Below are 25100 nucleotides of genomic sequence, written 5' to 3'. Positions count from 1 at the left end.
TTTGGCCACAGACTGAGGAACAGAGCAGTCAGAGTGATGTCTGACAACGCCACCACGGTGGCATTCATCAATCGACAAGGCAGAACCAGAAGCCAACAGGTATCCCTAGAGATAGCCCCGCTGATGGCTTGGGCAGAGGTGAATCTCCAGGACATCCCCGCCGTCCACATTGCCGGAAGAGACAACACCACGGCCGACTTCCTCAGCAGGGAAAGCCTAAATCCGGGAGAGTGGCAGCTGTCCCCCACAGCCTTCCAGATGACCGTGGATCAGTGGGGGATTCCGGACATGGACCTATTAGCGGACAGGTCCAATGCTCAAGTACCCAGACATTTCAGCCGCAAGTGAGATCCGTTCTCTCACGGGATTGACGCCCTGGTTCAGCCATGGCCTCCAGGGACTCTGCTATACGCCTTTCCTCCGTGGCCCCTGCTGGGCACCCTGCTTCACAAGATTCAGAGACACAGAGGCCTAGTTCTTCTAGTGGCACCAGACTGGCCCAGAAGACCCTGGTACGCGGACATGAGAAGACTACTGGCAGGGGGAGCCCCTTCCCCTGCCTCCTCTCCGGGACCTGCTTTGTCAAGGTCCCATCCTCCACGAGGATCCGGCTCAATTCTCTCTTACGGTTTGGCCATTGAGAGGGCTAGACTGAAGAAAAGAGGTTACTCTGAGCCGGTGATAGATACACTCCTTCGAGCTCGCAAGTTTTCCACATCCCTCACCTACATAAGGATCTGGAGAGTATTTGAAGCCTGGTGCGACACTTATGGCACCAATCCACATGCGACCACAATCCCTATTGTTCTGGATTTCCTACAGGATGGGCTTCAGAAGGGTCTCTCCCTAAGCTCCATCAAGGTTCAGGTGGCTGCGCTGTCTTGCTACGGTCCCAGGAGGGATGGCAAGACCATTGCCACGCACCCAGATGTTTCCCGCTTCCTGAAAGGAGTCAAGCACATTCGTCCGCCACTGAAGTGGCCATTGCCCCTGTGGAACCTCAACATAGTTTCGGATTTCCTCGCAGGATCCACCTTCAGACCCCTTCGGGGCCTGTCTCTCCGTTCGCTAACTTTGAAGATGATGTTCTTGCTGGCAGTGTGTTCCGCACGCCGCATCTCTGAGCTACAAGCACTGTCCTGCCGTGATCCCTTTCTCAGAATCACTCCTGAGGCTATCCATCTTCGCACGGTTCCCTCCTTTTTACCTAAAGTGGTCTCACAATTTCACCTCAACCAAACCATATCTTTTCCAACCACGGCGGGCTTGAAGAAATCAGAAGAAGGGCGTTTGCTACGCCACCTCGACATCGGCAGATTGCTACCCAGATACCTGGAACAGACAGAAGCAGTAAGAAAGACGGACCATCTGTTCGTCCTTCACAGCGGAAAGAAGCAAGGGGAAGCGGCCTCTCGGCCTACCATAGCCCGTTGGATCAAAGAAGTTATCAGAGCGGCCTACGTAGAGGCCGGAAAGTCACCACCTTTACAGGTCAAGGCTCATTCTACCAGAGCACAAGCAACATCTTGGGCAGAATCGAGGATGCTGTCGCCCGCAGAAATATGTAAGGCGGCGACATGGTCCTCCCTCCATACCTTTTCCAGATTTTACCGTCTGGATGTCCAGGCCAGGGAGGACACAGCATTTGCGAGGGCAGTCTTACGCGGTCCTCAGGCAGCCTCCCGCCCAGTCCGGGAGTAAAGCTTTTGTACATCCCACTTGTTCTGAGTCCATCTGGCTACACGCTAGGAAATGCTGAGATTGCTTACCTGATAATCTCCTTTTCCTTAGTGTAGATAGATGGACTCAGCATCCCGCCCGGCTGCTGGTATACATGGGTTTCACCAATTCAAGGTAAGCCATGTCAGTTTCTTACATAAGAGCGTCCACTCTACCAGGTATCGACGCCTTCTGGTTGGAAGTGCTGGCGGTCTCCAGCTACTATCAATCGGTCAGGGGAATCCTGTTTCACTAATTCATTGATCGGTCAGTACACATATATCCATAACAGCTTTTGCAAGGAAGATTACTGAGTTGCTTCACTTCCTGTGGGGGTATATGTACCCGTGCTGACGTCAGATCCATCTCCAACTGCTAGCACGAGCACACTATACCCACTTGTTCTGAGTCCATCTGTCTACACTAAGGAAAAGGAGATTATCAGGTAAGTAATCTCAGCATTTGTTTTGCTTTTACTGAGATGTCATCAGATCCAGAATATCTTTTTTTGTATGGTGAGCTGTACGGGTAATGCCCTAGGTCTGCTCTGCACCCATTTTTGGGGATCGAGGGGGTTCCTGAGGATGCAGAATGTATATTTACATTTTGCCCCGTGATGTCAAATGTTCAGTGTGTCACGCATTTGAGAACCATCTGTCAGGTGTGTCCTGGCCAAACAAATGTTGAGAACCACTGGCCTAAGATATGCTTCTATTGAGTAGATCTGCAAAGTTGTGACATGGAATTTGGTCCATACATTTACATCTTGTTTAGATGTTGACGCGACACAATAGTAGGTTGGCCAGTCTAATCTCCAAGTTCTCTTTGAAATTTAGATCCCATTTTTATTTTAAGACAACTTTCTTAAAACAAATAATAAATGAAGAAAATGAAAAGGGACATGCGCGCTGAAATAGGTTGGCTACCCATTGGTTGGTTTTTTTCCTCCTTTTTTGCTAAACGGAAACACTTAGTTAGGACTTAACAGTTGTGTGACTTAAAACTGAGCTGTTTATCTGTAACCAGTGTACTCCCTTGACAGCAGGATAGTCAGTCATACATACCCTCCCCAATCCCCTCTTGGAGTTGGCTTAGTTTAAGGAGTGTGTGACAGTGTCTGCATGGAAATATCCACATGTGCTCAGAAAAAAAACGCAAAGCTCTGAGAAAGCTACTCTGTGACATCACATGTCACCCACTTGTGTAACTCATCTTGCTTTCTACGGAGAGCAAATGTTACAGGTATGCAGCTCAGTTTTATTCTGAATTTTTTTTCCTGTTAATTATGATTACCTGCTGACTCCCAGTAAAGCAATTTGTTTTGTAAGCACTTATTATGAACAAATGCTCTTTTAATCTTTAGAATGTTAAATCTTTCTAATATTCATCTTGAAATTGTGCAACAGTATTTACATGTCCAGATGTCTAGAAATCAAAATGCAACTTTATAATTCTTATTTTCAGAGTGGGGCAGTACAAAAACAGGAGAGCAAGACAATCTAATTAGCACGGCTCTGAACTGTGTGCTTCAGGTGCCACAGTATTTACCTCAGGAACAGAGATTTGACATTCGAGTACTGGTGAGAATCCTGTTTTGTTTTGTTTTTTTTGTTTGTTTTTTCTTTAATTTGCTGTGAATGGATTATTTCCTAGCGTGTAGACAGATGGACTCAGGACTGTGCTCCTCTTCCAGCAAATGGAGACTGAGCAAGCTGATGTCAGAGTATATATAACCCTGCAGTTACCCCAGACTGCCAGTATTCTCCGTCTCCACTAGATGGTGGACGTGCATCTCCCTATGGGGATTGCTTTGAGCTTTTTGAAAGAAGAAATTTGAAATTCTAAATTCAGGAAAAGAAAGCCCCGCTCTCCTGCGGTGATACCTAAAGATCCCCCTCCCCGAGTTGCGAATTCCTGAGGTGATTTCCATGGTCCCTCAGAGGGTATGCTTTGGTCCGGTAGCTGGATTTCATGGCGTGGACTTAGCTGCTAGTTCAGCTGAAAGGCAGCAGGTGCAGGAGGCTGAGTACGGCAGTGACGGCAGTTGCCCCCTCCCCTCACAGGCGGAGACCATCTCTGTACTCAGCTGGTAAGCACTGAGCTCAGGTACGGTTTAAAAAACAAAAAAAAAAGTTTTACCTGAATCAGAGATAGCGGAGTTTCAGGACTTCCTCTTGTTTCTGTTCTCAGTGCGCCGTACCGACGTTCATTCCCACTCCAACAGGAGTGGGAATGAACAGGGGTTCGGGCACTGGGCAACCTGGGGGTTGAGTGGCCCCGGTGGGCTTGGCCCCACATTTGGGCTTTTTTCTTGCACACCACGTGGTAGGCCACAGCGGCTGTTTTCGCACGTTCTTGTGCGTATTCTACTGCCCTATATAAGCCGTCGATGTGTGCAGTGTGTTGGATCTGCGCACGCATTGTGCGTTCAGTTTTTGGGCACACTTTTTATGTGCACAGACTTTTTCACGAGTTTAATTTGGCACACAGGTTGTATGTGCGCCTTGCCACACTTTCTTCTAGGAGCTTATTTTTTTGGGTGCATTTCATTTTTGAGCGCAAGCCATTCCAACGCTTGCTTACCGCAACGAAGGTGCTGGTAAGCAAGAAGCCTAAGCATCTTCCTATTTGTGTTGCCTGTCATATTAGGGCTTCTCAGCCTGACCTGACTTCTAACCTGTGTCAGCACTGCTCAGATGCTCAGGGAGAGTTGTCTTCCTCGGATTTTGCTAAGCCTGGTTCTTCCCATTCTGATGATGGGTTGGTCATGGCCTTGACTTAGGGGGATGCCAGATCTTGTTTCTCCCTTGATTGGCTCCTCTGCTGCCGAGGGCAGTTTTGTGGGTCCAGCTCCAGTTCCTTCTGGGCTTGGTCTGGACCTGACTGCTTTTTCTTGGGTGGAATTTTTTCAAGGCTTACAAGCCCTTTCTTCAGGTGTAGTCCTCCGCTTCCTCCATTTCTGTCTGTTTGGACCCTCAGCTGGTGGCTCCTCCCTCTTCCAGTCCTATGCTTAAGCACAGGGGCTCGCCTCTGTTCCCTGCAGGTGTTCCCGACAGGAATCTAGATGACACCGATGATGAGGTTGGTCCTGATTCCGTGGAAGATGGGGAAATTTTTCCAGGGCTGGCACCGTATCAAACCATGTTGCGTTTTTTTTCATAGAGATGAACTGCCGGCCCTGACCTCCCTGACCTTGAAACAGCTGGGTGTTCCTGGTTTGGATGCTGTCAGAGCGAGGAAGAATCCCATTTTGGTTTCCTTACATAAAGCCTCTTGTTTTTTTCCTGGTGATGGATGCCATCCAGGAATTGAGTGATCTGGAACGGGATGCTCCAGAGACATTTTAAAAGGGTTTGGACATTGGAAGGCCTGTACCCCCTGGATCCGGTTATGAGAGATCATTTGTATTTTCCCAAAGTGGATGCTCTGTGTGCCTTGTCTAAGCGGACAACTATCCCCGTAGATGGAGAAGTAGCCTTGAAGTATGTACATGATCAAAGGATTGAGGCTATTCTTAAGCAAGCCTTTGAGGCAGTGGCGATGAATTTACAGATTGCGTCCTGTTGCACCCTGCTTCTCTCTCAGGAGGTTGATGAGTCTAAAGAGAATTCCAGAGTGGTTATAGAGCCTGCTACCACCTTTTAAGCAGACATAGGCTGTGATTTGGTCCGGGCCTCGGCCAGAGGAATGGCTTCTGTGATAGCGGCAAGGCGTCAACTCTGGTTGCGAAATTGGTAAGCTGACAACGTTTCCAAAGCCAATTTTACTAAGATGCCCTTTAAAGGTTCACTCTAGTTTGGGAGCGAGTTGGAGAAACTGGCCAGTAAGTGGGGTGAGTCTCCAGTGCCTCGGTTGCCGGAGGATAAGAAATAGTTGTAGTGCCCCTTTTGGTATGCTCGGTCGTTTCCGGGGTTCCAGGCATTTTCGTCCTTAGAGGGATGATCTTTCAGCAGACTTGGCCTTCCGGTAGTTCTCAGTTCTTTCGTCCCTGGCAGCCCAAAAGAGGAGCTTCCTGAGCTTCCCAGTGAAGGTTTGTCAACCCACCTTCCGGAACAGGAAATAGGGGGACGTCTCTCTCTCTCTCTCTATCGGAGGTGAGTTGAGATCATGTCGGACCAGTGGGTCTTGGAGGTGATACGCAAAGGGTATGCATTGGAATTTCGCAGTATTCCTCGGGTCGTGTTAATGGTATCCCCTTGCCCCTCCCTGCAGAAGAAGCAGGCAGTGGAGTTCACGCTTGAAATGCTTCTCAGACTGAAGGCTTTGGTTCCAGTGCCCACATCTCAAAGTATGGGGAGATATTCCATTTATTTTGTTGTGCCCAAGAAGGAGGGCTTCTTTTGTCTCATCTTGGATCTCAAAAGGGTCAACTGTCACTTGAAGGTGACTCATTTTCGAATGGAAACTTTACACTCCGTAATAATGGCGGTGCAGTCAGGGGAATTTCTGACCTTGGATCTGCCAGAGGCTTACATTCATATTCCCATCTGATTGGAACACCACACTTTCTACGATTTGCAGTGTTAGGGGCGACAGTTTTGGGTGCTGCCTTTTGGTCTAGCCACCATTCCCAGAACATTTTTCAAGATTATGGTGGTGTTAGCGGCGGCCTTGCAAAAAGAAGGAATCCTGGTGCACCCGTATTTGGAAGACTGGCTGATTCAAGCCAAGTCTCAGAAAGAGAGCTGCCTGGTGACACACAGGGTGATCTCCTTATTACAGGAGCTCGGTTGGGTGGTGAACCTGACCAAGAACAGCCTTCATCCATCCCAGTTGTTGGACTGTCTGGGTTCCGGTTCGACATGGGACAGGACAGAGTTTTTCTACCGGAAGTTCAGATCCAGAGATTGATGAATACCATACGCCCGATGGTGTGGTCCTACCTATAGGATCTCTGCTTGATGGCAGCTACTCTGGAAGTGGTGCTGTGGCGCATGTATGTCCTCTTCAGCACTCTCTGCTATCTCATTGGAGTCTGCAGTCTCAGGATTATGCGGTTCACTTCCACTTGCCGATGGAAATCTGCTCCCACCTCCAGTGGTAGCTGCAGGAGGATCATCTGAGAAAGGGAGTTCTTGTCCTCTCCAGCCTAATTGGTACTCATGACAGATGCGAGTCTCCACGGTTGGGGGGGTTCACTGTCTGGAGTTAATGGCTCAGGGGCGATGGAATTCCGAAGAGTCCCATTGGAACATCAATTGCCTGGAGGCCCAGAAAGTACAGCTGGCATGCTTTGCAGTTCAGCCACAGGCTGCGGAATCAAGCGGTTCACGTGATGTCAGACAGTGCGACGATGGTGGCCTATATTAATCGCCGGGGAGGAACCAAGAGCCAGCAAGTGTCACAGGAAGTAGACCAGCTGATGGAATGGGTGGAAGGTCATCTGTAGATGATCTTGGCCTCTCACATTGCAGGAAAAGACAACGTAAGAGCGGACTTTCTCAGCAGGGAGAGTCTGGACCCAGGAGAGTGGGTGTTAGCCGAAGCATTTCAGCTGATTGTGGATCGCTGGAGACTTCCATTCCTAGACCTGCTGGTGACGTCTTGAAATGCGAAGGTTCCTCGCTTCTACAGTCACAGGAGAGATCTGTGGTCCCTGGGAATAGATGCTCTCGTACAGGTCTGGCCGAAAGACAGATTGCTTTATGTGTTGCCTCCAAGGCCCTTGCTGGGCAGGGTATAATTCTCAAGATCGAACGCCACAGGGGGCTAGTACTCCTGGTGGCACCGAACTGGCCCAGGCGTCCGTGGTATGCGGATTAGTGACTACTTCTGGTGAAGGGCCCTTCTTTGTCTTCCGCCGCACATGGATCCGCTTCAGCAGGGACTGGTAATTCACGAAGATTTGACTTGATTCTCTCTCACAGTTTGGCCCTTCAGAGGGCTTGCTGTTAAAGCGTGGTTATTCCTCTGCGGTGATTGCCACATTACTCCACACTTGAAGGTTCTCCACTTCCTTGGCTTTTGTGCAGATTTGGAGAGTTTTTGAGGCCTGGTGCAGAGTAGTATTCCTCATTCAGTTAAGATCCCCCCTCTTTCTGGATTTTTTGCAGGATGGATTGAATAAAGGCTTAGCCCTTAATTCCTTGAAGGTGCAGGTTGTGGCTCTTGTCTGTTTCAGAGGCTTAGTGAATGGTGTTTCCTTGTTGTCTCATCCTGAAGTGGCCCATTTTTTTTGAAGGGAGTGAAGTACCTTAGGCCTCCCGGTTCCATTGTGGAATCTTAATTTGGTGCTGGACTTTTATGGCGGTCCCTATGTTCCGACCACTGCGTAGCCTTTCCTTATGGTTGTTACTTTGAAGATTGTGTTCCTGGTGGCTAGATGCTCTGTTGGATTTCTCAGCTGCAGGCCTTGTCTTGCCAGGAACTGTTCCTTCGGGTGTCTTCAGGGACATTACAGCTGCGAACTGTTTCATCCTTCTTGCCCAAGGTAGTTTCAGACTACCATCAGTCCTTCTCCTTGCAATCCTTGGATAAGGTCAGGGATGCGGAGGAGTTTCGCCTTTTGTACTTTTTGGATGTTGTCTTGTTGTGTAGTATCTGGAGGTCTCTGAGTCTTTTCAAAAGACGGATCGTCTGTTTGTTCTCCATGGCAGAAGTAAGCAGGGTCTCTGGCTTCGCGAGCTACCATAGCTTGTTGGATTAAGGAGATGGTCACTTCAGCGTATGTCGAAGCTGGAAAGCCATTGCCTACCCAGGTTAAGGCTCATTTCCACTAGGGCTCAGGCAGTGTCATGGGCGGAAATTAGTCTGTTGTTTGCCGTCGATATCTGCCGAGCTGAGACGTTCTTGTTTTTCAGGTTTTATCATCTGGATGTGCAGGCCCGGTAGGATGCAGCCTTTGCACATGAAGTGTTGACTGGACTGCAGGCAGCCTCCCACCCTGTTGGGGAGTAGATTTGGTACGTCCATCTGTCTACACGCTAGGAAATTGAGAAATTACTTACCCTATAATTTTGTTTTCTTTAGTGTAGACAGATGGACTCAGCTTCCCACCCTCGGCTGCCACATGAGTGTCAATAGTATTCCTGTGGGGCTCTGGGTCCCAAGGGATTACTGGTAAGTGTTCATCCAGTCCCGTGCTTGGGATACCTATAATCTTATGTGAGTTCAGTGTTTATAGTTGGTTGAGTACAGTTCTGTGTTTAATCATGTTTTTAATCGTTTTTTGCTGGTCTGTCCATAGTTGCTTTTGAAGAGAATACTGGCAGGCTGGGGTCAATGCAGGGTTATATATACTGTGACATCAGCTTGCTCCATCTGCTGGCAGGGGAGAATAAACCACTTGTCCTGAGTCCATCAGTGTACAGTAAGGAAAACAAAATTATCAGGTATGTAATTTCTTCATTATGAGCTAACAAAACTTTGAATCTTTCCTAATAAGACAGAGGTGTCCTTGTAATTGTTGCCATATTGCTCTTCTCTAGTCATTTATTACCTTCTGATGCATCCTTCTGAATCCTCGGTACTATACGTTGGTTGCCTTGTAAGGGTTCTTTTAATATAAGGAACTGTCTCTTTAATCGCCCAAAGGGCTATGACTATTACTACACGAAGTCCTAGTTGTAACTGGTTCCCCAAAATTGTCGAAACTGTATCTTAAGTAGGAAAAGGTGTTATTCATAGAGTATTTGTTCCAACAACAAAGCTGTGTCCCAATTTTCATCTTAAAAAAAGAGAGAGCCTGGGTGTGTGTGAGTCAGACAGCATGTGCAAGAGAGAGACTGTGTATGAATGATTGTATGAGAGAGAGCATGTGACAGTGAGAGTCTGTGCTTGAGCAAGACAGCATGTGGGAGTGAGAGAGAGCCTGGGTGTGAGTCAGACAGCATGTGCAAGAGAGAGACTGTGTATGAATGATTGTATGAGAGAGAGCATGTGAGAGCCTGTGTGTGTGTGTGTGTGTGTGAGAGAAATCATGTGAGAATGAGAACCTGACTGTATGTTTGAGGGAAGAAGATAGATGGAGAGAAAAGAAATAGAAAAAAAAGACAATATGAAAGGAATTGGCAAAAAAAATAAGAAAGGAAAGGTGGAACAAAAAAGCCTGTGACCAACCGATAAAAAACTAAGATCAGACAGCAAAGGTAAAAAAAAAAAATTACTTTTTACTGATTGGCCGAGGCAGAACCTTCTTCCACAGCCCACTGACTTCTCAAGGCTGGAGAATCATCTGGACCTCCGGCGATGTCTTGGCCGGTAGTCACAACCACACCTCATAGCTCTGCGTTCTCTGCAAGGAACATTGTAATGCATGTAAATGTAGAAATATTTGTTGTTCATATGCACAAGCCGGGTCATATATAATCATTGGTCTTAAAGTAATTTTTTATGGTATTTCTTTTGCAATTAAAATAGATAAAATAAGAAAAATCACTTCCCTGGAAAGCTTCCTTTTTCACTTGTGAAGGATACGATAAACACCCTGGTCCATGAGCTGCTACAGTAGTGATTCGTTCCATGGTATAACCTTCAAGCAGCAAACAGACATATTATGTTTCGAGCACTTTTTTTTATTGTTTTTATTTTTATGCATTTCAGTTACTACAGACATCAAATACATGAGTCTTAGGAAATAGCAGGAATACATGGAAGGAAAGAAAAAAAAGAAAGTTATAATTCCAACCTTGTACACAACATAGGGGCTGATTTTAAAAGGGTTACGCGTGTACCCGCTCCTGCGCGTGCCGAGCCTATTTTGCATAGGCCCGGCGATGCGCGCAAGCCCCGGGACGCACATATGTCCTGGGGCTTGAAAATAGGGGCGGGAGTGGGCGGGACCGAGGCCTCCGGCATAGCAGCTGTGCCAGGGGATCACGCACCAGCACTCAGCTGGCGCGCGCAACCTACGCCTGCCTAGAGGCAGGCGCAACTTATTAAACAAAGGTGAGGGGGGGTTTAGGTAGGGCTGGGGGCGGGTTAGATAGGGGAAGGGAGGGAAAGGTGGGGGCGGGCGGAAGGAAAGTTCCCTCTGAGGCCACTCTGATTTCGGAGCGGCCTCGGAGGGAATAGCGAAAGCCATCTGTGCTCCCCTAGGGCTCGGCGCACGCAAGGTGCACAAGTGTGCACCCCCTTGCGCACGCTTACCCCGGATTTTATAACATACGTGCGGCTGCGCGCACATGTTATAAAATCGGGTGTACATTTGTGCGCGCCGGGTTGCGTGCACAAATGTACGCCTGCACGTACCTCTTAAAATCCGACCCATAGTTTCTTTCAATCAAATAATTTATCTTAAGACAAAAACAAATAATCTAAGACATCTCTTCCACATTCACAAAACACGTTCGGAGAGATCCATCAGTTCAGCAAACAAACCACAATATAGTTATAAGAAAAAGGTGAGGGTACAGATTATTTATCATGTACCGACGATATCTGAGGGCGATAGAATTTTCTCTGATCCCAGGGTTTGATAAGAATCCAAATACTTTTTTAACTGATCTGGATCAAAAAAAGACACATCTTACCCCATTAACCCTCATTATACATTTACATGGAAATCTGATTTTTATTTGAGCCCCAATAGTTCTTGCCTGAGTTGCAAGAATAAAAAATCTTTTACGTCTTTGCTGCATCGACTTAGATTTTCTGTCCCAGGTAGAGAGAAGATCTTCTTTGAAGAAATAATTTTAATATGTTGTCTATCAGAAGACAATGTAAATTTTACCATCGAAGTTCCTCCTTTTTCTATCTGGGATTCCAGGGAAGACTTCAGTAATTCAGAAACATTTAAACTTTCTTCAGCTGGTTGATTGCTCATGTTTCCATTTTTAATTCCAGGTAAAAAATAAACCTTGGATAATGGTGGTAATACCTCTGTTGGCAGTTGTAAAATCTCTTGAAGATAATTGTTAAACAGTTCTCTAGACAAAATCATCTTGCATTTAGGGAAATTAAATTCTCAAGTTAGTATATCTAACCGAGTTTTCTAAATTCTCAATTTTTTTCTCCAATTCCGTTTCTCTTTGTATCAGGGTACTTTTAACTTTTTTATTTGAAGAATTTCTGAATCCAGTTTTTCCATTTTTTTCAGTATGTTATAATACAACTGGATTTATATTATTAAACTGCACCTGTGTTTCTTTTATAGCCACTGTTAAATTTGCTATAAAATTTTGCAAGGTAGATATTGCCTGCCATAGAGTCCATAGTTACTGTTCTAGGTTTCTCCAAAGTTAAATATGGAGTAGTCAACATCCCAGGACAAGCAGGATTCTAGTCCTCACATATGGGTGACATCACTGACTGAGCCCTATCACGGAAAACTTTCTATCAAAGTTTCTAGAAACCTTTGACTGGCACACTGAGGCCACTGAGCATGCCCAGCATGCCATAATTGCCTGATCCACAGGGGTCTTCCTTCAGTCTTCTTTTTCCCGCGCTGCTGTTAGCCTCGCGGGTAAGGAGCCCTGTGTGGTAAATTCACACTTGGAAAAAGTTTAAAAGATTTTTGGAAAAAGTTATCCCACCGTAGGGTCTCCCTCTTTTTTCATCTCCAGTAAGTGAATTAATTTTTTCGGTCGATACCGTTAACAATAAAATCCAGTCAGATGGTCATCGACGGCTGTCCGGCCTTCGACATGGCTACCGGGTTTAAAAAATGCCCGAACTGTACTCACAGTATGTCCATAACGGGCCCGCACATCGAATGCGTGCTATGTCTAGGTGAGAGACATGATGTATCGACATGCCTGAAATGCGCTGAAATGACGCCGAAGGGCAGGTGAGCGCGTATGGAAAAGATGGAGCATCCTTTTCATCTTCAACTGCTGCCATCGACTTCACTTCAACACAATCATCTCCAGCTGGAACGGTTAAAAAAAAGTAGTTCTAAAAACTCTACATCATCTGGACGAAGTGGGTGACCGACCATCACCGACCCCTTCTCGGTCATCTATAAAGTCTACCTCGATCATCGAAACAAAGAGTGTCGAGCATCGACAAAAGCACCGGCATCTACATCAAAGACCTCTGGATCCGGATTCAGACACAATGCCTGGAGTTCCCTCGATTCCCATCGAGCCAACTCCTAAGAAACCTCGGAGGGATGAGTCATCAATGCCCTCGAGGCCTGCGACTCCTAGGTGATCCCCACCGATATCGGTGCCAGGAATCGTGCCTCCACAGGGACCTGTGGAACGGCCATTTTCGCCTTCACTGCCTCCTCCTATAGCTGCTCTGACTTCATCAGCTATAAGGGCGGAACTGGACGGTTATATCTGCCAGGCAGTTCGAGATGCAATCCAAGAGATGCCTTCGATGCCAGCCCCGGCATCGAAGGCCACCTTCTATGCCGATTCCATCGCCGGCACCGATCCCTTCACCGGTGTCGATTCCATTGCCGTCACAATTCCATCGCCGGCTCTGACTCCATCACCGATGCCGACACCCTCGCTGGCACCGATGCCGGATCTGTCGTTGTTGGCACCAATACTTGCTAAATTGGATATTCTTAGCAGTGCCATTCCGGTGCAGCCATTGGATACTCGGATGCCACAACCTACAGGGGAAGAGATAACAAAAGATCGACCGATGCCTGAACCTATACCAGGTCCATTAGAAATTTCTCATCACAAGCCTTCTTTCTCTCCATTATTTCCATCGAGACCACCGATGAAGCCCTTGATACCATCTTTTCATCCTCCATCGACGACTCCGTGTCCACCTTCCTTGGACACTTGGGATGATGCAGATACCGATACTTCATCGGAGGATGTGCTATTGAATCCCGCGCCTCCAGAGGGAAGGAGAAAATCCCCTCTAGGGGGCCTCTCTTTTTCTACTTTCATTAAAGAGATGGCTGATTTCATCCCTTTCCAATTAGTATCGGAAGAAGATACCAGACAGAAAATGCTGGAAGTCTTGCAATTTGTGGATCTACCAAAAGAGGTCCTTACAATACCAGTACATGAAGTCCTTGTGGAATTACAGCACAGGTTATGGGAACACCCTTGTACCATACCACCTGACAATAAATGGACTGATGCCACCTATTTGGTACAGCACATTCCAGGCTTTCAGAAGCCCCCACTTCCCCACCAAAAGAAATCTAAGAGGATCAAACCACATTCATCTAATACTCCTGGAAAAGAACACTGATTTTTGGATACCATTGGCCGAAAGATGTTCCAAGGCTCAATGCTAGTTTCCAGAATTGCGTCCTACCAACTTTATATGACGCAGTATCAACGTAATCTGTGGAAACAACTCCAAAGAATTATCTGAATCTCTTCCTCAACAGTTCCAGGATTCCTTCAATAACATCATTTATAAAGGCTTGGAAGCTGGAAAACATGAAATTAAAGCAGCCTATGACAGCTTTGAAACTTCAGAGGAACATCAAAGGAATAGATGCCCGAATAGTCTTTTTCCAAATTCTTTAATGTGAGGAGACGTATAAACCAATTGATAAAATTCGCCCGACTCAGGCCAAGTTTCTCCACCTTCTAGCGGCTGCCACAGGGGCTCAAAGTGACTTCTCGAATTGGAGAATCAAATTGAAATGAATCACATATGAAATGTGTATTCAAAAATCATCTGCAGTGCAAACGTATCTTTAATGAAGCAGACTGCATAGCTATGCATTAACATGAGTGTAGACTACACACGCTGACCCACAGTCAACATGTATGCGGCACCATTGGTTGAATGGAACTGTTAGAGTTTTAAGTACAGTCTGCTTCATTAAAGATACATTTGCACTGCGGATGATTTTTGAATACACATTTCATATGTGATTCATTTCAATTTGATTCTCCAATTCAAGAAGTCACTTTGAGCCCCTGAGGCAGCCACTAGAAGGTGGTGAAACTCGGCCTGAGTCGGGCAAATTTTATCAATTGGTTTATACATCTCCACCCATTAAAGAATTTGGAAAAGACTATTCGGGCATCTATTCCTTTGTTGTTCCTCACGGCTTTTTTAGATTGCCAGCTTTGAAACTTCATCCAGGATGGCTGCTACAGGCATTAGTTCTCGCAGATGGGCCTGAAGGCCTCAGACCTAAGGTCAGAGATACAAGAAAAGCGCGCAGATCTTCCTTGTACAGGAGATAATCTCTTTGGAGACAAGGTACGTGAGGCAGTCTCACAACTGAAAGAGCACTCAGAAACTCTACGACAGCTTTCCTCTGTTCCGCCAGAATCCCAGCCTTCTACACGTAGACCTCCCAGGAAAGATTCCAAAAGGCTATATTATAGACCACGGAGATACTATCCCCCAGCACCCCATGATAGATCATCAAGGCCAGCTCAAAGAGCACAAGTCCGACAACCAAGAGCACCTAGAACTCAGCGTCCACCACAAACAGGCCTGGCCTCGGGATTTTGAAATCTCACCAGAGAACAGAAGCCTGTCTGCCAATCTGACTGCAAATCTACCTGTAGGTGGTCGGATCACATTTTTCCATCAAAATTGGTCGCACATCACTACCGATCAATGGGTACTCTCAATCATATCTCACGGTTACCATCTGGACTTTCTAACTGTACCAAACGATACTCCACCCACCTCATCTTGGACAGTGAAAAATCACTCCACGCTTTTACAAAAAGAATTATCCACCCTTCTGAGAGCCAGGGCCATGGAACCAGTTCCCCGACCTCAGCAGGGCAGAGGATTCTACTCCCGATATTTCCTCATTCCAAAGAAAACAGGAGGCCTATGTCCCATATTAGACCTCCGGAAACTCAACAAATTCCTACGGAAAGAAACATTCAGAATGGTATCATTAAGGCACCATGCTACCTCTACTTCAAAAAGGAGATTGGCTCTGTTCTCTGGATCTTCAAGACATGCTCACATTCCAATATTCCCTCCTCATCGCAAGTATCTGCAATTCTTGGAGAGGCATCAAAATTTCCAGTACCGAGTTCTACCATTCGGACTTGCATCAGCACCTCGAGTGTTCACAAAGTGCCTAGCGGTGGCAGCGGCCCAGTTACACAAGGAAAGTGTATACATTTTTCCCTACCTGGACGACTGACTCATCAGAAGCCAGACAAGACAAAGAGCTCTCAACTCTCTCAAGCTCACAATAAATCTACTCCATTCATTGGGATTAATAATCAACTACCAGAAATCCCATTTCATACCATCTCGCCTATTGCAATTCATCGGAGCAGATTTAAACACATAACATCAAAAGTTTTCCTTCCAAAAGACCGTGCACACTCTCCTCATTAGCAGAATCTCTACGCACAGAGACACATGCGACAGCCCATCAATTACTAACTCTTCTGGGTCACATGGCCTCCACAGTTCATGTCACTCCTATGGCCAGATTAGCCATGAGGGTCACTCAATGGACATTGAGAGCGCAGTGGATACAAGTCATTCAACCACTGTCATCTCCTATTCAAATAACTCAACAGCTACGTTCCTCGCTCCTCTGGTGGACGAGCATGGACAACTTGCTCACAGGCCTACCTTTCCAACAATCAATTCCGCAAGTAATTTTAACTACAGATGCATCCACCTTAGGATGGGGAGCACATATAGGACATCTCCAAACTCAAGGTACTTGGACGAAACTCGAAGCAACATTCCAAATCAATTTCCTAGAGCTTTGAACTATACGTTATGCGCTGCATGCATTCAAGGACACAAGGCTATCCTGATACAGACAGACAACACAGTAGCCATGTAGTACCTGACCAAGCAAGGAGGTACAGGCTCATATCTCCTTTGTCAAGAAGCAGCACAGATTTGGGACTGGGCCCTGACACATTCAATGTTTCTCCGGGCCACTTATCTGACAGGCATTCACAATGTAGTTGCAGACCGCCTCAGTCATCAGTTCCAACCTCACGAGTGGTCCTTGGATCCCTTAGTAGCGACCAGGATATTTCAACATTGGGGTCAACCAACAGTGGACCTCTTTGCATCCGAACTGAATCACAAAGTGAAAAGATTCTGCTCCCTGCACAAGCAGAGAGACCAGTTAGCCAAGGACGCCTTTGCTTGTCCCTGGAATTCAGGTCTTCTTTACATGTATCCCCCGATACCACTACTAACCAAGACTCTGGTGAAGCTACAACAGGACAAGGGGTCCATGATACTCAGCCCCGTATTGGCCTCGACAAGTATGGTTTCCCATATTTCTCGATCAGAGAACCAATTCGCCTGGGTACAGCACCCACTCTCATAACTCAATATCAGGGCCGGTTGCGCCATCCAAACCTTCAATCCCTATCTTTAACAGCCTGGATGTTGAAAGCTTGATCTTGCAATCACTCAATCTTTCAACTAATGTCTCTCAAGTGTTTGTAGCTTCACGTAAGCCTTCCACACGACAAAACTATTGTTCTAAGTGGAAGAGATTCACCACGTCGTGTGCACAGAAAGGTATAGACCTCTTTTCCTGCCCCATTTCATCTTTTTTAGACTATTTATGGCATCTTTCAGACTTAGGTCTCCAGACCTCGTCAGTAAGAGTACATCTATCTCCGTGCAATCTCAGCGTACCATAATGCAGTAGGGGATGCACCTATTTCAGTACAACCCCTTGTTAGTAGATTTATGAGAGGTTTAATTCATCTTAAACCCCCTATATGACCACCAGTCACAGAATGGGACCTTAATGTGGTGCTCACAAGACTCGTGAGTTCTCCTTTTGAACCCATGTCCTCCTGTGATCTAAAATTTTTAACCTGGAAATCTCTATTCCTCATAGCTATTACATCTGCTAGAAGGGTTAATGAGTTACAAGCACTTGTCACACACTCACCCTATACAAAATTCCTACATGACCGAGTGGTACTCCGTACACACCCAAAATTCCTTCCCAAGGTAGTTACGGAATTCCACTTGAATCAATCCATAGTCTTGCCCACATTCTTTCCAAGACCTCACTCTCACCAGGGTAAAAGTGCTTTGCACACCTTGGACTGTAAATGTGCGCTTGCATATTACCTAGATCACACTGCAGTCCATAGTAAATCCACCCAGCTCTTTGTTTCTTTTTATAAAAACAAACCCGGTAAAGCGGTGGGCAAACAAACTCTCTCCAACTGGCTAGCAGATTGTATAGAGTTCTGCTATGCAAAAGCAGGCCTTCCTCTCCAAGGGCGAGTAAAGGCGCACTCACTCAGTAAGAGCAATGTCAGCTTCAGTAGCGCACTATCATTCTGTACCAATAGCTGACATATGTAAGGCCGCAACATGGAGTTCTCTTCACACCTTTGCAGCTCACTACTGCCTGGACAAGGAAGGAAGACAGGATTCCAGTATAATTCCAACTCCTTCCACATCCAACCTGCTGTGATTTCAGGCTGCCTCATTTTTCCCAACAGTACACCAGTTGTTGGACCCGTTGCACAAGTTGTACGCTGTTGGTCCAATACAAGGAGGACTCAGCCTGTAGCTTGCTAATCACCCATATGTGAGGACTAGCATCCTGCTTGTCCTGGGATAAAGCAAAATTGCTTACCTTGTAATAGGTGTTATCCCAGGACAGCAGGATGTAGTCCTCATGAAACTCACCCGCCACCCTGCGGAATTGGGTCCGATACGTTTTATTTTATTTTTGGCTAAAGCTTATTGCTACAAACGAGACTGAAGGGAGACCCCTGTGGATCAGGGAATTATGGCATGCTCAGTGTGCCAGTCAAACGTTTCTAGAAACTTTGACAGAAAGTTTTCCATGATAGGGCTCCGTCAGTGATATCACCCATATGTGAAGACTACATCCTGCTGTCCTGGGATAACACCTATTACAAGGTAAGCAATTTTGCTTTACCTGAGAAGCTTGTAAGACTTGAAAATCAGCAATTCCCGGAGACTGTGCAAGTCCTCTCAGATTTTCTGTGGCACGTTCGCCACGGCCAACTCGTTCCAAATTGAAGTTGGGCCCTTCCAACCGTGGAGTGGATGATGTTGGTCTGCCTTCCATACACGGCGTCGCGATGGCCCCTGCAGCTCCCTCCTCAACGGTACTCACGCCCAAGGATGCCTTCCTTCGAAGGGGTGTGTCTGGGCCTGCAGTTGCGGTGCTCGTTGGTGGGGAGGGAGATGTCGGAGCTCCGGGACTTCTCCCAAGAGCGGGAATGTTTGCTCACCACCCTCCGCTCTAGCGGGAATCTCCGGAGCTGTTAAACCTGAAGGTGGGTAGAAGACTGCAATTGTCTGTACTAGCACGGGTCCCTGAGAGGTCGAGGCTCCCTCTCTGACTCGCCCTTTCCTTTTAGTACGAGGCATTCGTGCTGAGGAAAACGCAACAAATACACAATTTGCAGGAGCAGCTAATACCACAACAGCGCCATCTTGGATCTCCTCCGTTTCGAATACTTTCTGCATCAAGGGAACACATTGCACGAGATGTCATTTGTTTCTTGGCATCAAAAACTTCAGTTCATTTATGCTGGTATCAAACATTTTTGATGCTACGAAACACATGACATCTCGTGCAATGTGTACCCTTGACGCAGAAAGTATTCGAACATAACGTTATGTCGGTTTGCCGCTTGAAGGTTCTACGGCGGAATGAATCGCTGTTCCTTCTATACAAGTGAAAAAGAAATCTTTGGAGGGAAGTGATTTTTCTTATTTTATCTTTTGTAATTGCAAAAGTAATACCATAAATTACCAATGATTATACATGACCCGGCTTGTGCGTATGAACACATAACTACTTCTACGCTTACGCATGTTATGATGGTCTCTAACACTGCATCATTGATGTCCGGTATATAAATACCTATGAATAAGGTTAATACTTGGATGAATGCCTCTTTTTCTTGTATAATATACTTTGTGCATTTTGTCTATTGACTATTTTTTGGTAATTTGCACTGGTATCATCAGCCTGCAACAACTCAAATTGCAGGGTAGGATTGCAGGCTCACACAGGATTCAAGGGGGGGGGGGGGTTCTGTCAATCGGGGACAGAGATGTCAGCGAATTTAGGGGAGAGGAGAGTACAACTTCTCACACAATCCCCAGCGATTCCACTTGCAACGTTACTATCCCCCAAGCAATGTGAGCATCCATCAGGCCTGCAAGAGGGAATTCTGACAGACAGCAGAGATATTTCTTACTCTTCTCATCCGACCAGCATGGTCGGAAGAGAAGAGCAAGATTAGAAAATAAATCGAAGTCTCATTAAGGACCTGCACCATTCTGAAGCGTGCTATGGCACCATCTTGGATTCCCAAAGTTTATATTTCTAACTTGTGATACCAACAGTTCATGGACATCCTGTCATTCAGTTCTACTATATTTTAGGTTACATCTTCAACAATCTGTTTGCCACATGAAATCAACATTTTCCTAGCGGGTTGCAGATGGACTCAGGACCAATGGGTATAGTGTGCTCCTGATAGCAGTTGAAGACTGAGTCAGATTTCAATCTGATGTCAGCATTACATATACCCGTGCAGGAAGCTCTGCTCTTCAGTATTTCTCCGTCTCCTTAGCAGTTCGGGACTGTACACGCTTGCACAGCATTAGAAAATCCAAACCAAAGAAGAAAATTCCAAACAAGAAATAATCTTACCTCTGCAGACGAGCCCCCGCTCTCCTGCAGTGATACCTAAGGGTCCCTCCCCCAGTCGAGAATTCCTGAGGTGATTTCCGAGATCCCTCAGAGTAAGCCTCGGTCCGCTGGGGGCTAAGTCCACGCCGGTCCCCGGCGTGGACTTAGCCCCCAGCAATGGGAGTGGCTGAGAGGCAGTGGGTGCAAAACTGAGCACAGTGGTGAAGGTAAATTCCCTCTTCCCCCGCAGCCGGAGACCACCTGGCTCCAGACCGGGAAATGCCAAGACAAGGTAAGGTAGAAAACTTTAAGTCTCTGAGGCTCGGATAACTACAGATCACCAGTCGGCGTCTGTCCCATCAGATTGATTAGCCCAGTCCGGGCTAGACCCCGATCCGGCTCGAGGGTCCTCTCACGTGGAGACCCTTCGTTGGGAGGGGGGGGGTTCGCCATCTTGCTCGCTTGGTCGCCGGCGCCTCCCCCCCCCCCCCCCCCTTGATCGCCGTACTGTCCACCTAACTGAGTTGTGCGCACAGCGGCAAGCCGGGCGCATAACATACTTGTGCGCACAGCGGCAAGTGCATAGGTGCTGTATACACAGCGAGGCGCACGAGGGTGCCAGGCGCATAGCGACACGCTCAACAGCGCCGGGTGCACAAGTTTGGCGGCGCACACCTCCGTAAGCACACATAACAGCTTGCACGTGCACCCGGAGCGCATTTTAAGCCTCCCGGCGCGCGCATATAAATGCACAGACTGGGTTTGAACGCCCCTACGTGCACAAACCATGGCACCACTGGCCAAGAAAACCAAAGCACAAGCCCTTTGCCCAGCCTGCCACATAAGAGCTGCGCAGCATGAAGAGGCTACTGCCCTGTGCCTACAGTGGAGACGGCTCTGGGAGAACCAGGGCAAGGTCCGTCCCCCCCCCCCCCCCCCCCCCCCGCCAGCCAGTACAGAAATCCAGATCTACCGATAGTACTCCGGACCTCTCTATCCCCAGCTCGGCCCTTCAGACGGGGGCCCTTGGGGAATGCCGCTGGGTTCAATATAGAGCCAGGAACCTTTTCCTGGGTGGAATTCTTTAAAGGTCTCTAAACCTTCGTCCAGGCGCAATCAGCGCCACTGGTGACACAGCCACAACCTCCACCAGAGGACTCAAACATCCCAGGCCCTTCTCGGCCTCCCACAGACGTGCCTCCCCTGGACAAAAGTCTAACCTTAGAGGACACGGACACCTCTGAGGAAGACCAAGACTCCCTGGAGGAAGGGGAAATCACTCTAGGAATGGAACCATGCCGAACCAAGGTGCGTTTCTTCTCCAAGGACAAGCTACCAGACCTCGTGTCCCTGAGCCTGAAGGAGCTAACTATCCCAGCCACAAGTGCCACAGCGGAGCCAAAGACGAACCCTCTTCTGGTCGGGCTCCGTCAGGCCTCACGCCATTTCCCATTGCTGCAAGCCATACAACAGCTGATTGACCTGGAATGAATGCTCCGGAGGCCAGTTTCAAGGGAGGACGGACCCTAGAAGCCCTATACCCACTGGAACCCTCAGCCAAAGAACTCCTGGCGCTTCCCAAAGTGGACACCATGGTCTGTGCTGTCACAAAACGCACCACCATTCCAGTCGAAGGAGGAGCGGCACTCAAGCATGCCCAAGACAGACGTCAGGAATCAATCCTTAAACAGTCATTTGATGCAGCAGCAGATCGCTGCCTGCTGTGCTGTGGTGGTGACACGCGCATACTTGTCACTGGCCAGGAACACCACCACGTCCGTCGAAACATTAGAACCAGGAATATCCTTCCTCACGGATGTGATTTTCGACCTGGTGCGCACCTCAGCCAGGGGCAACTCATCCATTGTGGCAGCCAGAAGGCAACTCTGGATTTGAAGCTGGTCAGCCAACGTGACTTCCAAGACAAAACTCACGAGAATGCCTTTTAAAGGAACCCTCTTGTTCAGAAGCGAACTGGAGAAGTTAGCCGACAAATGGGGCAAATCTCCAGTACCTCGGTTACCGGAGGACAAGAACAAAAGAAGCCAATGCCCCTCTCCCCGAACATCCAAGGGCAGAGGATCACAGCGTTTTAGACCGTATAAGAATACATTCCAAGCACCTCGCCCCTCAGGCAGGGGCCAGTCCTTTCGGAACAAACACAACAAGAGGGAAGCCAGCTCAGGTCCAGGCAACAGCCGCACCCCACAATGAGAAACAACAGACCCATCCACAGGAAGAAGCCATAGAGGGCAGGCTTGCCCTATTCTACCAAAGATGGGTCGAGATAACATCGCATAAGTGGGTCCTAACCATCATTCGAGAGAGATACTTTCTGGACTTCCACAGCATCCCTCCAGACAAATTTGTGAAATCTCCTTTCCACTCCCCCTCCAAGAGGATGGCAGTGGAAACCACACTGAAATTGATCGCCTTAAAGGCTATAACACCGGTGCCTACGCACCAACGAAATACTGGGCACTATTCCATCTATTTTATCATCCCCAAGAAAGAGGGAACGTACCGGCCCATCCTGGACCTCAAGTCGGTCAGCCGCTACCTGAGGGTACCATACTTCTGCATGGAAACCCGACGCTCGGTCATAAGGGAGTACAGCCTGGAAAATTTCTGACCTCCCTGGATCTGTCAGAAACCTATCTGCACATCCCGGTCCATCACGATCATCTGCGCTTCCTACACTTCACGATCCTGGATCATCGCTACCAGTTCAAGCGCTACCCTTCGGGCTAGCTACAGCCCCACGGACGTTCACCAAAATCATGGTTGTAGTGGCGGCGACACTGAGGAAAGAAGGAATCCTCATATACCCATATCTGGACAATTGGCTGATCAGGGCAAAATTTTCAGAGGAAAGTCATCATACGACCACCAGAGTCAAGAATCTAATGGAGAATCTCGGATGGGTCGTCAACGCAACCAAGAGCTGTCTGCAGCCCTCCCAATCTCTGGAATACCTGGTAATCTGGTTCAACACCCAACAGGATAAGGTCATTCTTTCCCCTACAAGGAGAAGGAAATTGATGGACCAGTTGAGAAAACTGTTGAACGACGCTTCCCCCAGGGTATGGGACTACCTCCAAGTCCTCGGACTCATGACATCAACCCTAGAAGTCGTACCATGGGCAAGGCCCACATGCGACCACTACAACGTTCCCTACTGTCACGATGGAACCCGATGTCCCAGGACTACACCTTCAGCTTCCAGTTACCGGCAGAGGTACGGATACAGCTCCTATGGTGGCTACAAGAAGACCATCTGAGCAAGGGAGTAAGGCTATCCCCACCGACCTGGGTCTTGCTCACCACGGATGTGAGCCTATGAGGGTGGGGGGCCCACTGTCAGGAACTGACGGCCCAGGGGCAATGGGACAAGGAAGAGTCGGGATGGAACATCAACCGACTGGAAACCCGGGTAGTCAGACTAGCCTGCCTACGATTCAGTCACAGACTCCGAGGAGAAGCTGTCAGTCATGTCGGACAATGCCACAACAGTGGCCTACATCAACCGCCAGGGACGAAATGGACCCCCTAATGATATGGGCGGAAGCAAACCTGCAAGGGATCTCGGCCGCCCACATTGCGGGAAAAGACATCACTGCGGATTACCTCAGCAGAGAAAGTCTATATGCAGGGGAATGGAGGCTGTCAACCACAGCCTTCCAGTTGATAATAGACCGCTGGGGAACCCCCAACCATGGATCTTCTGGCAACCCGGTCCAACGCCCAAGTTCACAACTTCTTCAGTCACATATGAGACCCTCAATCCCAGGGGATCGACACCCTCGTCCAAACCTGGCCACAGGAAGATCTGCTGTACGCCTTTCCTCCATGGCCACTACTAGGTGGGATCATCCACAATATAGAACACCACAGGGGGCTAGTACTCCTAGTGGCCCCGGACTGGCCAAGCAGGCCGTGGTACGCGGACATTTGAAGACTTCTGGCGGGGAACCCCCTGTGTCTACCTCCACACAGGGACGTGCTCCAGCAAGGACCAATCCTCCACAAAGTCCCAACTCTATTCTTTCTTACGGTCTGGCCATTGAGAGGACTCGGCTGAAGAAGAGCGGATACTCGAGGGCAGTAATTGACACCTTGCTCCGAGCACACAAGTTTTCCACATCTTTAACTTATACAAATATGGAGAATATTCGAAGCCTGGTATGAAGATCGCGACATCCTTCCACGGACAGTCAAAATTCCCATGATCCTGGAATTCCTGCAGGACAGCCTGAAGAAGAGGTTGTCTCTCAACTGGCCGCGCTGGCCTGTTTCAGAGCCAAAGTGGACGGCATTAGTCTATCGTCCCATCCAGACGTCTCCCGCTTCCTGAGAGGGATCCAGCAAATCTGACCACCACTAAAGTGGCCGGTACCCCTATGGAATCTCAATCTAGTACTAGACTTCCTAGCGGCAACTTCCTTCAGACGCACACGGTCTGTCCCTAAGGCTCCTGAGCTTGAAGACTGCATTCCTAGTGGCAATATGTTCAGCCCATCGCATCTCCAGACTTCAAAAACTATCCTGTTGGGAACATTTCCTCAGACTCTCATCGGGATCCATACAGCTATGCACTGTCCCCTCCTTCCTTCCAAAGGTGGTTTCTCATTTCCATCTAAACCAAACAATCTCGCTGCCATCTCCAGACGAGCATAAGGACTCGGAAGACTCACGCCGCCTGTGCCATCTTAACGTCGGCAGACTCCTAGTCCACTACCTGGAAAGATCGGAATCCATACGAAAGACGGACCACCTATTCGTCCTGCACAGCGGAAAGAAACAAGGGGAAGCAGCCTAGTGGGCAACCATAGCCCGCTGGATCAAAGAAGTAATCAAGGCGGCCTACGCAGAGGCAGGCAAGCCTCCACCTGTACAAGTCAAGGCC

At 47.9% G+C, this 25100-nt stretch overlaps 1 protein-coding gene across 4 annotated transcripts in view; it reads left to right on the top strand.

Annotated features, from left to right (window-relative positions):
- WAPL (WAPL cohesin release factor) overlaps positions 1-25100 on the top strand; it is a 533375-nt gene that overhangs the window by 455206 nt on the left and 53069 nt on the right. For all 4 annotated transcript variants that reach the window (XM_029609312.1, XM_029609314.1, XM_029609311.1 and 1 more), the window contains exon 14: positions 3184-3299. In XM_029609312.1, coding sequence (XP_029465172.1) covers positions 3184-3299 — 116 coding nt within the window. The remainder of the gene's footprint in view (positions 1-3183; positions 3300-25100) is intronic.

The sequence above is a fragment of the Rhinatrema bivittatum genome, chromosome 7 (assembly GCF_901001135.1).
Source record: "Rhinatrema bivittatum chromosome 7, aRhiBiv1.1, whole genome shotgun sequence".
NCBI lineage: Eukaryota > Metazoa > Chordata > Amphibia > Gymnophiona > Rhinatrematidae > Rhinatrema > Rhinatrema bivittatum.
Note: the sequence above shows the minus strand (reverse complement) of the source record. Positions and strands in the feature narration are given on the sequence as shown.